The following is a 19,412-nucleotide window of genomic DNA, read 5'->3' on the forward strand; positions in this document are numbered from 1 at the left end:
GGGGAATGCCAGGACATGGAGCAGGAGTGGGTGGGTTGGTGAGCTGGGGAAGGGGGTATGGGATAGGGATTTTCGGGGGGGGCGGCGAAACAGGAAAGGAATAACATTTGAAATGTAAATAAAGAGAATATCTAATAAAAAAGAAAGTGACAAAAAAGAAAGAATAAATGCTCAGAGAAACAATGAGAGAGAGGATGATTTAATGTAGCTCAGAATTAACTACTAGGGACTCCAGGTATTTTTAAAGGGAGAGAAAACAAGTGATTGAAATGTGGCAGAGAGACAATAAAGACAATGACAACTAGAGCAGAAACATGAATGCTTTATGACATAGAACAAATTATTCACAAAAAAAAAAAAACCACGACAGAAAAAAAAGATGCATGTGCCTTAGGCACCAGTGAGGCAGCTGCATAAAATTACCAAAGGGGTCAAAGTGCAGAGACAGATACAAAGAGGGAGATTTAAAGAGACAGAGGGGACTTTTAAAATAATTGAATATTCATAAGGTACTGAATACAGCCACAGCAATATTGCCTTCATGGAAAAATATGAAAATTTTATGTGCTTTTGTTATTGTTTATTTTCATTTAAATTTTTTTATTAGGTGTGGGATGAGTGCATTTTTTTGTGTGTGCTTAAGGTCGTAAAACCTCACAATTTTGCTGTAATATGAATAATTAGCCAGAAAGAAAACTGTAGCTGTCAGAAGTTAAGAGTAGCCAGGAGGGGACTGGAGAGATGGCTCAGCAGTTAAGAGGACAGACTACCCTTCCAGAGGTCCTGAGTTCAATTCCCAGCATCTGTTATGGGATCTTATGCCATCTTCTGGTGTGTCTGTATATAGCTACAGATGTTATATAAGTGTAAATCTTAAAAATAAAAAATAAAATAAAAGTATCCAGGACGATTGAGTCTTCAACCCAAACTTTTAGGAGAAACCAGAGATAAACTTCTGGTGAAGAATGTCAGAGTCATCAGGAATGGATGGAGAGGATGAAGAGCCCCTAGTGAGGAGCAGAAGGCTCCGTGGCAAGATAAAAGAGGATAGGAAGGGGCTGTTTGCTAGTTACCAGCAAAACCGAGCAAAGGATTGATTGTCAGACAAGGGAAGGAAGGAGAGCTGCTGAGATAACGGAACCAGAGCTAGAATTAGCAAGAAATAAATAAATAAGGAAAAGCATGAAAGATTTTTATGGTGTGATTTTAAAGTTTATAATTGGAAGAAGACAATTCAATCAGAAAGAGGAGCAGCATTAGTGTGGACCTTTCACAAGGAAGTGAAACGAAATATGCACACAAGAACATGTTAACATTATCAGCCACCAGAGAAATTGTTTGCTATCATGAGAAAATGCCAATGTGTAGCCTTTAAAGTGGCTGGAGTAAATACACATTAATAGTAACAAATGCTGGCAAGGATGCTGAGACCCTACTTCTCAGGTATTGACAGTAAAATCATAATAGATAGTTACACCAGAAAAAATCTGGCAGTTTCTTTTTTGGTAACATTAAATATATATATATATATATATATATATATATATATATATATATATATATATATATATTTATCATACAATCTGGAAATTACTGTTTTGGAGAAATGATGATTTAGATTTGCACAAAATCTATACCGTAAGTATTCACTGTGGCTTTATTTGTAAAATCCCCAAACTAGAATCTAGCCAGATGTCCTTCATGGGCTGAATGAACAAGTAAATTTTGGACTGTGCTTACAATAATTATTATTCTGCAAGAAATAAGAATGAACTATTAACTGTAGCCATGTGTAACAGTGGAAGGAATTTCTGCATTTTGGTGCTAAATATTTGAAAAATGAAAAGCTGTTCCTCGCTGGTGACATCATGTATGATTCTAAGTATATAATACTGGGATGGCAATTATAAAGAGGAACAAAATTTTTAGTGATTTCTAGGGGCTATGCTGGGGGGAAGTACATGCTGATTGAAGAGAATTATGGAGAATTTAACAGTGATGTACCTGTGTATAATTGACTATGATGTTGCTTATGTTGGTTAACCTTACCTACCCAGCTAATAAAAGTTTCAGTCTATACATGATCTCTCTCTCTCTCTCTCTCTCTCTCTCTCTCTCTCTCTCTCTCTCTCTCTCACACACACACACACACACACACACACACACACACACACACACTCAAAAGCAAACAAAATTTCTGATGAGATTCAGCTAATTTCAATAGGTAAGTTAATAATATTGTGTTAATATTAATTTCCTAGTTTTGATGACAGGTAAAATTGTGTTATTATTACTGACCAAGTGAGTCCATGTTAATATATTGTACTGAATAAGTTCTAAATAAAAAGCAATAAAATGAATAATGATCATCTAAAATTTACCGACAAGCCATGTACACATATCCTGACATTATTACTCCAGGGATAAATTTTAAGCATCTTTCCAAAATCCTTTCTGAGTCAGTCCTCATTATAGTCTAGAAATGATAAAGAGTTGTATTTCAATCTTAGATCAACTGAAGTGAATAAATTCTATATGATGGCAAATGGATAAGAGGTGGAAATACACCTGCATTTACAAGATGATTGTAATGTGAACAGACATGGACAGAGCATTTTCTTTGCAAATGGTTGTTGCCTTAACAAGTGTGGGTTCTTGCAGAGTAGATGATTTGGAGGTAAGGAAAAAAAACTCCTTCTCATGGTTCTGGAGGCTAATAAATCTGAGATCAAAATGTCAGAAGACAAAAAAATGTCTAGCCTGTTCTATGGTTTGTTGATTACTATCTTCTTATCGCCCCCTTACATGGTAGACAAGGACAACATAGAGATAGCATTCCTGTGTCTTCCTCTAAGGACACCAATCCCCTCAATAACATCTCCATCCTATGACTTAATTATCTCCAAAAGTCCTCATCTTTACATGTAGTGAGTTCTTGAGCTTCAACAATGATTTTGTCTGGGATACAAACATTTAGCCCAGTTCAGTTGTTGGATTTACTTGCATGTGTGCCAGTGTGGTCAATAACACTATGACAAGTAAAGGCTTAGATGATGACTCTTCTACTCCCATGCTCCTGAGACACCTCTGATGATGATGCCCTGTATAAACAGTCACAGGGGTGACCCAACAGAAATTTCAGACATTTGAATACAGTAATTTCAGATTAACTAAGTGAATATAAGCTAGTCTCGAAGAGATCTAAATATGATACAGCAAAAGGGGGGAAAAAGGAGAAAAATCTATAATCATTGATGGTTGTGGTGGCAAATAAGAAAAGTTTTATGATATGACCTATTTTCTCAATGAAATAAAAACCTACCCACCTCAAAAATATTAATCCAGAATTTCTATCAAAAGGAACTACAGGGACAGAGTAGAACAGAGACTAAAGGAAAGGCCATCCAGAGACTGTCCCACCAAGGGATCCATTCCATCCACAGAAACCAAATCCAGATACAATTGCTGGTGCCACAAATCACTTGCTGAGAGGAGCCTGGTATACTTGTTTCCTGAGAGGTTATGCCAGAGCCTGACAAATACAGAGACAGATGCTCAAAGCCAACCATTGGACTGAGCACAGCATCCCCAATGGAGGAGTTAGGGAAAGGACTGAAGGAGCGGAAGGGGTTTTCTACCCCATAGGAAGAACCAACTAAAGCTCCCAGGGACTAAACCACCAACAAAGAGTACACATGGGGGGACTGATGGCTCCAGCTAGATATGTAACAGAGGATTGCCTTATATGTCATCAATGGAATGGTAGCCCCTTGGTTCTGTGGAGGCTCAATGACATAGCATAGAGGAACGCTAGAGCATTGAGGCAGGAGTGGGTGGGTGGGTGGAGGAGCACCCTCATAGAGGCTGGGGAATGAAAAGGGGACAGAGGGTTTGTGAAGGGGAAACTGGGAAGGGGGGACAACATTTGAAATATAAATATATAAAAGAACCAATAAAATTCAAAAACATTAAAAAGAAAGGAAGGAAGAAAGAAAGAAAGACAGAAAGACAGACAAACAGAAAGAAAGACAGAAAGACAAACAGAAAGAAAGATGAAGAAAAAAGAGAAAGAAGCAAAGAAGGAAGGAAAGAGAGAAAGAAAGAAAGAAAGAAAGAAGAAGAAAGAAAGAAAGAAAGAAAGAAAGAAAGAAAGAAAGAAAGAAAGAAAGAAAGAAAGAAAGGAGGGAAGGAAGGAGGGAAGGAAGGAAGGAAGGAAGGAAGGAAGGAAGGAAGGAAGGAAGGAAGGAAGGAAGGAAGGAAGAAAAAACAAGGTCTTCAGCTCAGAGGAGAAAAACTAGGGAGAGTGCTAAAGATAGGAAGGTAGAAGAGAAAGTTATAAAATACTCATCTGGTAGGTGGACTAAGATGTCAGAAGCAACTCATTAGAATTCAGTTATGAATTGAGGGTATACATACATATCAAGTGAAGCTAATAAGCAAGAGTTTTTCTTCTCCTCAGTCATGCTCAGTTAGCCATGTTCAGGAACGGTGTCCGCAGAGAATGACAGGGAATTGACATGGAGCGAAAGCTAGGCAAGGGGATTCACAAGGTGAGATAAGGAAGACGTTGTGATAAAACTAACGATCTACTCAACAGTATCCATCCTACCTTTCTGAGCTGCAAGAAGACACAGGACAAAGCAACTGAGTCGATCACCTTCGGGGTAGGGAGGATGGCAGCAGGCAGGAGGCAGATGCTGGGCCAGGCACTAGGCAGGGAGACCTAACTTAGGAATCACTTGGTCTTTTGAAACCTTAAAGTCTCAAGTGGTACACCTCCTCCAACAAGGTGGTGTCTCTCAATTCTGCCCAAACTGTTGCACCAAGTGGAGCCTAAGTGTTCAACTCTATGAGCCTATGGGACTTATTCTCATTGGAAATAGCCATGCAAGAAGACTGTGGGGTGGGGCATTTTGGAAACTGTTTCTAATACAAATGGAATTCAAGTGCAGTTGTATTGAGTTCTGTGTGAGAGAGGCAGGAACCAAAATAGAGATGTGGTGATGAGCGCTAGCAGTGAATAAGTTAGGAATCCAGAGTGCAGGGTATTGGTTTCCTGTTTTGAGGCACTGATGTTGAAGCTAATAAAGACAGTAAATAAACACTAAATTAGTCAAAATGTGATGGGCTGAGCAGGAGAGCAGCATACGACAAAATGTAAAGTAGCTAATGGTCCCATCATGAAGAATGTGCTTACAATAAAGCATGGTTTGGAGGAACAAAGCGGAAGGAAATGTGGTCTAGAAGCAATAATGAAGAGCAAGAAGGAAATATAAGCCATCACTTTATATATTAATCCAAAAGAACATTTATTAGTTTCCTAGCTATAGTTGAAGCCCCAGGAGTCCAGGCTAGTGGCAACAATTTGCTAGCAAACCTCCAGGTACATGGAGAGCACATGCGCACGCATACACATACACACACACACACACGCACACACACACACACACACACACACACACACACACACACACTGCACAGGCACACAAGAATATACACCACAATAAGTGTATGGACATTCCAGAATAACATATATCTCAGTTAGCATGCTGATCACTCATTATAAGATGTAAATCTCTTAGGATTAAAGGGAGGGAGTTACAGGCTCTGTTAGGAAAGGTAATCAATACCCTCCAGGTAGCAGCAGCTTAAAGGAGAAGATAAATAGTACATTGAAGAGGTTGGAGAAAGAGAACATTTTGCTGATGAGAGGCATTGAATTCCAAGGCCTACTGTGAAAAGGAGATCAGAGGTGAGTGAGAGGTGAAGTCTGACTGGTGAATATATGGATAATATCTAGAATACAGTGGTTGGCATTTTTGTGGTAACCCAGATAAACAGGGCTATTAGCTTGATGGGATTAATCCCAGCGTCCTTTTAGGGGAGAAAGAATACTCTTTCCATCTGGGAACCAGGAGCTTAGTTTGTGATGGTAAAACAGTGAACAAAGATAATGAAAACCATGGTAATGCAGATAATGAAGAGGTGAATTATTGTTAAGGATGTCAGATGTCTCCGAACCCCTTTATTCTAAGTCTGGAAGTGACTTACTAGCAAATGAAAGCAAGAATTAAGTGTGGATGCACATATAAATAGCCCCCAATTTTTTAAGTTAAAAAAATGTTTGAGAGATTTATATTAAGCACATAGGCAGTATGTTTTGGCTACAGACATAATTTATTATTGCTGTTTTCATATGTCCTTGAGACATTTATTCATATATGTAAAATAGTAAACTTCCATTTATTTTGGAAACGTTGGCAATAAGAGTTTTCTAAAATGTATATTATAATTTTGTCATAATTATAATATATAATTTTTATATATTATAAGTTTGTCATATAAGTAGAGTGTAGACAACAAAATAAATTATAGGTCACCTTTAAGACTGAACTAATTAGGTGTTATTATAAACTTGTCAGCTATCTGGGAAAAGTAAATTGAGAAAAGAATTTTAAATATCCACTTTTTTCTTATATATTTATGCTTTAATATAAGGGTTCTATATTAAAATATTTTTTATTTAAAAAATACATACTTAGTAGATGTAGGAAGGTTCAGTTGGTGAAGTTCTTGCTGTACAAGTTTGAAGTCTGAGCTCAGATCCCCAGTACACATAGAAGCCTGTGCACAGATGCACCACCCATAGCCCCAGCACAAGGAGGGGGGAGGAAGAGGGGGAGGGAGAGGGAGAGGGAGAGGGGAGGCTGGAGGAGATATGGGGCATCTAATCAGCTAAGTTAGTGAGTCCAAGATTCAGTGAGAGATGTGGTCTCCAAAAATACAGTTTAGAATGATTGATGCAGACTCCTGGAACTGACTTCTGATCTTCACATATATATGCACATCATGCATATACACACACACACACACGTGTGTGTGTGTGTGTGTGTGTGTGTGTGTACATGCAAGTACACACATGGAAGCACAAATGCAAATAAATGCATGTTTAGATAGGAACGAATTGCCAATGATAAGTTTAAGTTTTGCAGTTTGGGGAAAGAAATAATATTTCGACATGGTAAGACAGTAGCACAGCCACCAAAGTTTAACTCATCTTGTTCCTTCAACACTGACTTTTAAGTGTCAATATTATTTCTAATAAGTAAAAAAAATGAGGTTTTATATCTCCTTGAGCTCACCTGCATCTTTAAGAAACTATGAAATTTGGATACTCACTTTGTTGCAAAGAAGAAAATAATTTAATTATAAATAGTTATATCACAGCTCATGTCAGTATGGCTATTTCTAATTGTTATTTGTGATCCTTGTTAACATGCTGTTATAAAGTACAGTTTTTTCTTCCTCACTCAAGATAAAAAACAACGACTCATATGATTACCCCAAACCACAGTGGGATCACAGGAAAGTGAACCCTTTGCATGAAAACTTTTATTTAGATGTGTAGTGAAGGCAAAACTCCAAGGAAGAAAGCAATGGATGGAAGGCTCAGCACCTTCATCGGCCAGCTTGCTGGTTTGTGCTCCAGAGGGTGCATAATTTTCACATGAGGTAGAGAGCTAGGGTCACCAGTGCTTGCCAGAAGCCTAGATTCTGGTTGGTGTTCCCTTCTGGTACATAGAGACAACAAATTAAGTTTCTAATCAATGACAGAGGAGGAGTTTTCTAATAACATATATGATGTAGGTATCAGTAAGACTCATAGAAGAGAGTGAATTTGGCTTCTGGACTGTATTCTCAGCTCAAGGGATGTAGACAAAGGGTGTCCAGGGATAGAAACACAGCCAACACATGTTGAATTATTTAATCTACAATAAGCATCCAAGAAAGAAGGTGTTAGTGTTTTTTTAATGAAATCTAGTAAACAACACAAAAAAGTGCAGATGAAATCTAAAGGGAAGACGCCACTAAAAGTCTTGTTTCCATGGGGCACACGTGGGCGGCTAGATGATCAAGGCTCAGAACAGAATTGTCTTTCCACCTTCCTGAGTTCCACTTTTCACCAAGAAAATGGTACCAAGATCCACATTATTGTTAAATTTGAGATTTTGCACACCAGATTTCAGCCTTTGTGAGGTACCATAATTTAAGTCTTTTATTACATTCTGTTTTCTAGTGCTTTAAGTAATTTATATTAATTGCCAACATAGAAAGTATCCACAGGGACGATTCATTTCCTTCCAATTGTTAAGTCTTCCTATTTTAACATTAATTTATTTCTTCATTTTTATTTTATGTTCAGGGAAAACCACTTCACTAACAACTGAATCAAGAGTTAGTGTTTACTTTCAGTTGAGAACTGCTTTAAAATTCCAAAGCAATGTTTCTGGACTATCATAACACTTAGTGTTTGTTTTTCCAGGTAAATGGTTTGAAGATAATTTGTGTTTGGGGGCCCAGATAAATCATAAATAAGTAAAAAAATAATCAAATATTTATATGCCACTTTAAAATTAATTTGAGTATTTAAATTTATTTTATTCATACTAATGAGTATGAAAGATAATTTTGTGCATATTCAAATATTCAAATCTATATGTAAACCTTAAACATTAAAAATGTGATTTTTGTTTTTGTCTCATGCTATTTTTTTATCTATGACTACCTATACTTTTATGTTAAAAGGTAATATTGAAGAAATATACTAAATATTTTTAGCTCATAGCAATGAAGAAAATAAAGATTCATGCATTAAATCATCTTGTAATAGGAATGGTATATTTGATTTGCTTTGATTGGCAGTAATGAAGTAAAAATACATTTATATGTATTATATATAAGTGAATATATTTATTCGCTTAGAATATCATTAGTCTCATCTATTCATCCAAACTCTTTTTAATATTTAGTTTATTCAGCATATAAGATATAAAGGAGAAAGAACATCTCATTTAATATAAGTTACATATCAACTATTCAACTCATTTATATGACATAGTATTACTGTATAGAGGGATAGGATTAAATTTCAAAAAACTCATGACATACACCCTCTTATTTGTTGACCCATGCATATTGATCTAAAAGGACTTCTGCATCAAGTTTATTGCAGTGGGCACTTGCTGTAGGCATTCCTCACAAATGCAGACAAAGCCATATTAGTTATGAGAGAACTGTTAAATTTTTAAACCAAGCTTAAACTTTCTGAATAAAGTATGAATGCTAGCTTTCATATTTTTTCCATTATAAAGCAGGTACTTCTTTAACTATATAATGTGTGCTTTTTTTTGGAGAGAGAAATTAAAATACAAACATTATTTTCATGTTTTCTTTATGTGCCACACTTGGATATCTCTCCAGACCTGTATTTCAAGGAGGCATTGCTCCTTTGCAGACAGAATAGTTGACTCATTATTGGGTAGTACTAGGGCAAATTACTCACAAGAGGCATCTTACCATTGCTTTTAATATAGCATAATCATATTTTAAGCATCACTTTAGCAGTCTGCTAATATATGTCCTGGGTGCCTTTTCAAGTATAACAAGGCAAACTGGAGACTTTCATAACACAAGACAAGTATTAATGCAGAAATAATCCATGCCCTTGAGTCTTAATACTCCTTCCTACATTATTATGTCTTAAAAGCATTAATATTGTACAATATGTCCTTTTTTTTTTTGCCAGAATAGGTAACTTTGTGAGTGAGTCCCATTGAACATGAAATATACTAATGGAATATTTTATATTATAAATATCAAGTCCCATTTTTATTACTTTTTAATAAAGAAGTGTTCTGAAATAAAGAATTTTCTCTCATTCTGAAGTTCAACTTAGCACATTATTTGTCCAAAAGAAATGAATACTACATTTCACTAACAGAAAATAACTCTCTGAACCAGAATCTTCATATTTCACATCTCCTTTTCTCACTTTTAACTGATTCCTTCTGTTTCTCCCCTCTCGTCTGGCCCAAGATTTTTGATTGACTGGTGAATTATTAAATTCAGTAAGAAGCAATGCCAATGGACGGAAGGAGCATTCAATTCTCTTCCCTAGAAACGTTAGAGAGGCAGTCAGAGGGCACTTCTCCCTTTATATCTATTTTTGAAAGGCGCCAGCATAAAGAGAATGAGCCTTTTTCTTCTTAGTCATCTAAATATGTAACAGGTCATTTGTTTTCTCTGTCTCTCAAAGATCATCATAGCTCAGAGACTCCTTCTTCCTGCTGTCCCTGCCCCAGCGTGGCTCAGGGTCTTCCGTCTTCTGCCTGGACTGTGCGGGGCCTTCTTGGCTGGCTTTTCACTTTCATCTGATTTTACTGCTCCTCTCCTTCCTTAGTCTAATCTCACAACGGTCATCTGGTCATCTATTAATATGTAAAACAGATCGGACCTAGTGCTTACAGCTACCGGCATCTGCCATTTCATTGAAAAAGAAGCCTGAAGGCATGGAGATGTAGAATATGTACATAGGTAGACAGACCTAAACCACTGTCGGCTAAATTTACCCCAGTTACACTGGCCTTTGACAAAACTCCTGTGACAAGGAGTTTTGACATCATTGTAGAAAACTTCAGAAGAGCCTGAGTATCCTGGGCACCTGCTTGGGTAGTTGGTTTGTTCAGACTTTTCAAATATTAGTAAGCTTTATAGTAAAGGTTACCCCCTTGGAGTTACAATCCTTTTCATGAATGTCATTTCTGATCATCTCTCATGTTTTTTTTTCTTTTCTTATTTTTTCTTTTCTTTTTAACAAAATTTGTCACTTGTAACTAGCATAGTATTGCTCATTTGATATGCTTTCTTTCCAATACAAAGCCATCTAAATTCATATTTTTTGAAACCATGTGTTTTAGTCACTGTTCTCTTTCTATGAAGAGACAACATGATTGAAGCAACTTATAGAAGAAACATTTAATTGGGGCCTAACCTCCAGCTTCAGGGAGTTAGTCCATTATCATCATGGCGGGGAGCATGGCAGTCAGCAGCCACAGCACTGGGGAAGTGTCTGAGAGCTTTATGTTCTGAACCTCAGGCAGGCCTCAGCACAGGGTCTGCACTGGCTTTTAAAATCTCAGAGTTCACTCCAAGTCTCTCTCTCTCTCTCTCTCTCTCTCTCTCTCTCTCTCTCTCTCTGTCTGTCTCTCTCTCCAAAGCCACACTTCTAATCCTTCTCAGTTACTTGTCTAGGTGAGCATTTAAATATATGAACCTATGGGGACCATTCTTACTCAAACCATCACACTGTTGTAAAGATTAGAATAATAGATTAGGTAAGGGCTTTACTGCAGGTTTTCTGGATGCATAAACAAATGATAATCCTGGGACAATGGGGAAGTGGCTCAGTACTTAAGAGCACTTGCTCCTCTTGTGAAAAACCTGGGTTTGGTTCTCATTGCCTACATGAGAAGGCTCATAGTTACCAGTTAACAGATCTGACAGCATCTAGAGGTATATACCTGTATCTGGTAGGAATACACGCAGATAACTCTACGAATATATACATAAAACTAAAGGAAACGGATGCCTCTCATACAGCTTTCTGCCCGCCAAAGAACTGAGACGCATCTTCCTCCACCTATAAAGTGTTTGTTGATGTTTTTCCAGCCTAGAAAGAGAAACAACCCACAATCCCAGTCAGCCATTGCTCATAGTCCACAGTCAGTGTTCTCCGGACGGTGTTCAAGTGGTTCCAGTGGGGTCAGAGTGGTCGGTATGCTGACCAACCAGGTAAAGCAAAGCTTTCCTCAGTATGCTTCCACCAACATCCGGTACGATGATGGGACAAGGAAAGAAGAGCAGTTGTACAAATGGCAACAGAGAAAAAGGAAGTGGGAAACCAAATTCCCCTTTTGGAGCATTGCCTTAGCATCCGAGCAAGCAAATCAAGGCACTTCTCCGAGGCCCCGAAGAAAGTTCCTTGAGAGAAGCTCACAAGGGCGCAAGCTTCTCCCACCGGTTTGCTTGCTTTATTTTGTGAATTCAGGGTTTGCTTTGGCTTGAGTGTTTCTATCGTGGCTTCTGGCTTTGTTTTATAGCAGGCTTTTCTTTGTCAACTATTCTCAATGGATGTATCTGGATAGGTTCTCTGCTCTACTCTTCTTTGTGACTAACTGACACTGGAACTTCATTTCCTCTGGATGCCCATTTTGGGCTTCCTGGATTATTTTAAGAATGGGTGAGTTACTACCTGTCAATTCATGGTTTGTCAGTGTGATTCTCTCAAAAACGCAGGTTCCTGATGAATTTGCTTCTAAGAAACAAAATAGAATGAAAACCACAAATTGAATGGTTCTTCAACTTGCTTTGTTTCCTTCTCCACATAATTTCAAAGGAATCTGAAACCACACTTGAGAATTAAGGACACTGAAATTATTTCCCATCATTTGGGAGGGAGAAGCTGTTGAATTTTTACAAGTTCCCATGTTTCTGTCAGTCCTCGATGCCTACTTCTGAATTCTTGCTGTTGTGCTGTCTCACTGAGGCAGCCGAAGCAACAATACCTTGGCTGTTTCCCTTTCCTTCCAGTTACAAGTGGTGCAGGCACACGGCCTGCCTTCCAAATACCAAAGCGTCAATTTGATGAAGCTGCTTGGCCAAGTACACTTACCTTGGAAGACAAACGGCCAGGAGTCTCACAGAATACCTGATGCGATATTATAGAGAGCAGATGCAATGAAAATCCCATGATTGCTTCAAAATTGCTACATCTTTAAATTATTTATAATCTCATTGAGGGCAGTGATTGATTCCAAAATTCTCCTTATGTCTGTTAAATGGCCCTACACTGCTAACTCCTCTCATGAACACTTACTCACTGGTGTTGTGTATGAATGCCTGGAAAAAGAAACATAAATTATTTTTTACAGCCGACTGAGATCATTTTTAATACTCCTACCTAATTTTAATCATTTTATAGATTCATGTAGGATAAGATAGCAACTTGTCACACAGCTTGAATATGAATTTGGAATGTGAAAATCGTACTCAATAGTCGTCAAAGGCACTTGCAGATCAACCTTTGGTTCATGCATGCAAGCAAACCATCATATGCCAAGGACTCTGAGTTCAAGATGCATTGTGCCTGTGTGTGTATGCATGTGTGTGTGTGTGTGTGTGTGTGTGTGTGTGTATGTGTGTGTATGCATATGAGCATATAGCTATGTGCATGAGTGTGTGTATATGAGTTTGTGTGAGGACTTGTGTGCACATGCACATATGCATGTGTGTGTGTGTATATGTATGCATGTGTTTCCAAAGTGGAAAATGCTTAGTGACTGACCTTAAAGGGCCTATTTTAAAACTGAAGTAGGAAACAATGATTTCTAACCAAAATACATACATCTGTCAGTTCATGTGTATGGTTGTTGAGAAGACCATCAAAATATGCCTGAGAACTTCCACAGGGCGAGGCCTTACACAGACTGAGTAGTACTTTAGAGAGTGTCCAGGGATCTCAGGGTTGCTCAGCCAGTATGAAGCTTTATCCATAATTCTGTCTCGGTTATGCTTCACAGTGATCTAACATTTTGTTGAACAGAAAACTGGATGATGATGTTGACCATGATGGTGATGGTGGCATGTATCAGTTCAAAGTATTCTCTTCGTAAGGACTATGTGGCATTCAGAGAAGAGGAACATTCACACAGCTTCTCATTCCCCAAATGACGAAGGGAAACACCCTCTCCCCTAAGTCACTAAGTCATTTCAAGCAACCTGTGGTATTTTAAACCAAGACTTAGCCTTGGGTAATTGCCAATTAGAATTTCATGTTTTGATTATAACTCTGAAAGACATATCAACAGCCTCAGAAGTAATCAATATCTCCCTTTACTTGTTCCTGTGTGTAGCATTGCAGCTTCAAAATTATATCAGTTTCTGGCATTGGTGATGAATTTGATTGAGATCCGAATAGTGATGAGAAATTTAAATTTAAAACAATTTTGACATTAATCAAGAGTAGCTTTATTGGAATTCAGCTTCTCTCCTGATCATGGTTAGGTTTACATGTTCTATATGGTTAATAGAATTGAAATTAAAATTAGATAATTGTGCATTCCAATGACTCAGTACCAAAAGTATTTATGAAATCTGATCATATGATATTGAAGCATAATAGAACTAGGAATTTTTACATACAATTGATTATCACAAATAAAATGATGTGCAGCTAAGAATCAAAACAATTGTCCCTATTTTAGATAGAATTAGGTAAAAAAAAAAATCACAGCCATGCTTTCTCACATAGGATATGCAAAGTTCAGTCAGTTGTTTGGCTACAACCCAGACAGATATGTTATTTATCTGCCTATGTTTGAATCTGTCAAGGTCTAGTATCAGCCAGAAGTTGTTCCTGTTACTTTAGTCATCAAAGCTTAGCAGACCGGTGCAACTGTCAAGTTGCACAGTTGCAACTGTGCAAGTTGTTTACAACTAATAAGAAAAGAGTACTAAGTATATGCCCAGGAGTGGGATAGCTGGGTCCTCCACAAGTGTCATGCCCAGTTTTCTGAGGAACCGCCAGACTGATATCCAGAGTCGTCGTACTAGCTTGCAACTCCACTAGCACTCCTGGGCATATACCCAGAGGATTCCCCAGTATGTAATGAGGATATATGCTCCACTATGTTCATAGCAGCCCTATTTATAATAGCCAGAAACTGGAAATCACCCAGATGTCCCTCAACGGAAGAATGGATGAAAAAAATGTGGTATATATACACAATGGCGTACTATTCAGCCATTAGAAACAATGAATTCATGAAATTCTTAGACAAATGGATCTTAACATCATCTTAAGTGAGGTAACCCAGTCTCAAATGATCACTCATGGTATGCACTCCCTGATAAGCAGACATTAGCCTAGAAACTTAGAATACCCACGACATATTCCACATGTCAAATGATGTGCAAGAAAAAGGAAGGAGTGGCCCCTGGTTCTGGAAAGGCTCAGTGTACAGTGTCGGGCAATACCAGAACAGGGAAGTGGGAAGGGGTGGATGGGGCAACAGGGGGAGGGAAGAGGGCTTATGGGACTTTCGGGGAGTGGGCAGCCAAGAAAGGGGAAATCATTTGAAATGCAAATAAAGAATATATTGAATAAAAAAAAGGAAAGAGTAATAAGGAACAGACAAAGTTCATTTAGGGCAGACCTACAAACGCCAACACTAAAATAACAAAGGAAATAACGTAGAAATTATGAATGCTCATCTGCCTAGCATTCACAAAATCACAGCAATTCTGTAGGGCTGATGGGGTTTCTCTGCCTGGAGGCTGTAGTCTGAAAGAGATGGGGAACAGACCACGGAGAAGAGGTACCTGTTAGCTAAATTTTCTTTCCCAAATGATGTTCCAGGGTGTCTACTTCTGTAGAAAGAAACCTGATGCTGGATTCTGCTGCTGCGATGAGACCAATATTGCTGTTGAGGTAAAAATTAATGGGAGGATGGCAAGTCTACAAGATGCTCACGGGAAAGACATGGCAAGAAGGAAGGCACCTCTCACAGTCAGACTTGCAACCTGCTGCTTGTACCAGCTACAGAATTCAGACAGCAAAGCCACAGTGACGTTTACCTAGCCCAGCTGCAGCCTCAAGGAAACAAAGTATCATGCATGGGGAGACAGAGGAGATCAGGAACTGCTGCACAGCCTTGGGAAATTATTCACATGAAGAACTTGAGATAACCTTTGACTGAATGGTTGCAAGCACTTAATTGCCCTCTGCTCTTAAAATGCCACTTCTAACTCAGGAAGGGTAGAGGACAGTTGTTTGAGGGAACAAGTGTATGTGAAACTCTAAGTCACAATCAAAGGTGTAGCTTTGTTATTCTCTTTTAAAATAAATTATACTGGACATGGGACAATAGTTTGCATAACATTCCAGGAGGCATCATCTAAAATTTGAGACCTAGGCATTGCTTCAACATCAAATGAAACTCAAATTCTGACATATGACCTTTAGCCTGAAACAATTACAATACCTGATGGTCACTTAATGTACATTTTCTGCATCTTTCTTGCCTATCAAATGGATTATGATACGATTAATGGAATTGTAAATGAAACAGATGTCTGCTTTGAATCAAGATAAATATAAAACTTTCATATCTATAATTTCTTACTGTTTGAGAATTACTAAAAATTATTGGTTTGGGAAAACATTCCAAGGTATCAATAAAAATTGAGCAAAAGCCAATTCCATCATATTCATGACAACCAAACTAAGGGATACAGCAATCTTGTGCAATGTAGAGCAAAAATTCTGCTTAAAATAAATATTCATCTCCATCAGCTCTTAATAAACAGCTTCTAGTTGGCGAAACTCTAATCTCTTAACACAGGCTTGGTCTTGTTCTTGATGCTCAGAAAGGAATTATTGTATCAACAAATATCAATAGAGTTAGAAATGGATTTCATAAAGATTACTTACATCACTCTCTGTAATCTTATCAACAAACAGCTTCTTTTAATGTTTCCCAGTAGCAGCATCGAGAACAACAGTACTCTGCTCCGACAACGGTCTAGCAGTATAAATGGATGATGTTTAAAATACTTCTTACCTATTGACGTCCCAGATTTTACTCGTCATATCCAGTGAGGCAGAAGCCACGAAATCACCACAAGAGTGCCATGTGCAGGACCATATGGCATGGTTGTGTCCTTCAAATGTCAAGATGCATTCACCTTTTGAGAGGTCCCATAGTTTAATTGTGCTGTCACCACTTGAAGTAGCCAGCTTGCTGCCACTGTTTGCAAGAAAACAAGAAGACAATTAAAAAAAAAATTAAATTTTTTTGTGAACCATGTGTGTATATATGTTTATAATAGCTATATGCATATATATTTATATTTAGTATGAATATACTATTTTGAGTGGTGAGTATATTTAATTAAGGTTTGCTTTAGTTATACACTTAAATGGCTACTTTTCATGATAATATTTAAGTCTGCACAATTATTTACTTTGGTTGATTAAAAATTCAGGCTTTGAGATAAACTGCTACTATGAACTTTTTAAATTAGATTTTCTAGACTGCTCATGATTAATGTACTAAAATAGCACTTTCTCTTTTACCCTGAGTTGAGTTCAAGGTTGTGTGCTACACTATAAGAAAAAAGGAGACTTCAAAAATGAAGCCCATCTAGACCCTTTGAAAACATCATAGGAAGAAAGCTGCTGTCATTGACCTGTCTCATGCTGATTAAATTCTTCAAGACGAGAGAGGAGATGATTTTTGTGCTATATCATTAACATGAGATTTTGAAGTTACTGAGTAATTGGGGATGAATCATTTGATATTCTATTGAAGTTATTAGCAGATGTTATCAAAGGTGTAGCTTTCAAAGAGTGGACACTGAGTCCAGTTTAGGAAACAGATGGTCAGAAGCAGCTAGCTCTTTGGGGGTGTAGAATATCAGCAGCAAGCCAGCCTCACTTGGAGCATCTCGGGGTGAGTTGACCTTGACTAGTCTTTAGGTTCTTGTTCAGCTTTCACCCACTGACCCAGTGTGGAGCTCACCCTTTATCAAGGAGGCTTTATTTTGTAGCAGCGGGAGATCATTACAGAAAGCTACAACTAGTCAAAATGAGAATAAGTGAGCTCCAAGATTACCAGTGGGACTACAGATTGGTATTTAGAATGCAGCTAGGAATCATGCTCATCCAGGAAGGTGGCAGTAGACAAAGGAGGAGGGGAGGGAGGAAAAGGACAGAAGAAATTAATTAATTTAATTATTCACCAAAGTATAAAAAAATAGCAAGATGAGGAAAGGTATTTGATAGTTAATAGCGAACGTTTTTCTATTGTAAGTAGGACATGAAATTCTCATTTGTACAGGAGAAATAGCCAGCACTGGCAGGAAGATCCTGAAGGTGTTGCAGACACGGTGATCATGTGGACTAAAGATATTATTATCAAAGTCAAATTAGCATAGCTGAAGACTCTCCATTTGACAGCCAGTGATTGCAGTTAGAAAATAGTTTTTGTTTTGCAGAAATTGATTCTTTATTGATGTTCTTAATATTGAATACCAAACCATAAAAATTACATTTATCCATAATAGTTAAGCAAACATAAAACAATCCCCTCCTTCTTTCCCTCCTCCCCCTCTCTCCCTCTCCCTTCCTTCCTTCCTTCCTTCCTTCCTTCCTTCCTTCCTTCCTTCCTTCCTTCCTTCCTTCCTTCCTTCCTTCCTTTTCTATAACCTGTTTCTGAAAGGCAAAGAAGCTATCATGGACCCAAATCTTCATCTAGGATAGGAATTACTGTTGACTTTTTTTTGCCTGTGCCTGAAGAACTCTCCAGGTAACGTTTACAGACTTCTCTTCATTTAAAACGCAACTGGCATATTGTATTGTCATTTCTTTACAAGTGTCACAAACTGATATTTAATAATCAAAACAAATATTTAAAAGTTTTAAACATTATAGCTCATAGGTATAAATATGTCTAAGTATAAAGAAATACAACTCTTCAAATATTGTTTTAAAATATTTTCACCTTTCAAAATATGTGTATTAAACTATGAAACACTGTACACTTTTGGTTCTTGTCAAGACAAAGGCCATTTTTAAAGGAAGAGTGAGAGAGACAGGGGAGAGAGGGGGGAGGGAGGGAGGGAGGGAGAGAGAGAGGGAGAGAGGGAGAGAGGGAGAGAGAGAAACAGAAACATGTTATCTTTCAATAATGTAAGTTAGGATTTCTCTAGCATTCTACCAAATCCCCAGGAGCAGCCAAAACCATCCAAAAGAACAGGGGAAATAGTTCCCTCATTGCTAAGGTCTGTAGGTTGAAAGCCCTAACTCCCAATGTAAAACATATGTATGCCACTACATATGTGGATACAACAGGAGCAAGGAAATTAGAAAGTAATAATATCTAAGTTCTCAGGTGGCTCCTTACCTTCAGGCACTAAGAGGGAGGAGTCAAGAAAAACAAATACATATGTTCTTTCCTGTCTTTTTATTTTTTAAATGGTGTGTGTGTGTGTGTGTGTGTGTGTGTGCGCGCGCGCGCGTGTGTGTGTGCATGTATCTCTGTGTGTGTGTGCGTGTGTGTGTGTTGGAGGTGTATAACTGGGAATGGACTTCAGGTTTCAATTGTCCATGCCAGGTATAGAGTCTCTTTCTCTGCCTGCTGCCTGTGATCAGGATATAAAGCTCCCAGCTACTGATCCAGATCCTTGCCTGTCTGCCTCCCACTAAGATGATGACTCGCCTTCTGGAACTGTAAGCAAGCCCACAATTAAATGCTTTAATTTATAAGAATTTCGTTGAAGGCATCTCTTCACAGCAATAGAACATTAACTAAGAGAGATATGTACACCTGGTGATTTGAATAAGAATGGCTTCCATGGGCTCATATGGTGGGATGCTTAATCACCAGGGAGTGAGTCACTGGCATGGGTTCTGAGGTTTCAGAAGCCATGACAATTCCAAAATCCCTTTATCTTCCTGTGGCTCAGGATGTAGCTCCCAGCTACTGCTACAGTGCCTGCCTGCATGCTGCCAT

General features: G+C 38.1%; 1 protein-coding gene across 1 annotated transcript in view; it reads right to left on the minus strand.

Annotated features, from left to right (window-relative positions):
• Positions 1 to 19,412, minus strand: part of Spag16 (sperm associated antigen 16) — a 979,959-nt gene that overhangs the window by 456,959 nt on the left and 503,588 nt on the right. Inside the window, exon 13 of the mRNA XM_052193590.1 lies at positions 16,461 to 16,646. Coding sequence (XP_052049550.1) covers positions 16,461 to 16,646 — 186 coding nt within the window. The remainder of the gene's footprint in view (positions 1 to 16,460; positions 16,647 to 19,412) is intronic.

This window comes from Apodemus sylvaticus, chromosome 9, assembly GCF_947179515.1.
Source record: "Apodemus sylvaticus chromosome 9, mApoSyl1.1, whole genome shotgun sequence".
Classification (NCBI taxonomy): Eukaryota; Metazoa; Chordata; class Mammalia; order Rodentia; family Muridae; genus Apodemus; species Apodemus sylvaticus.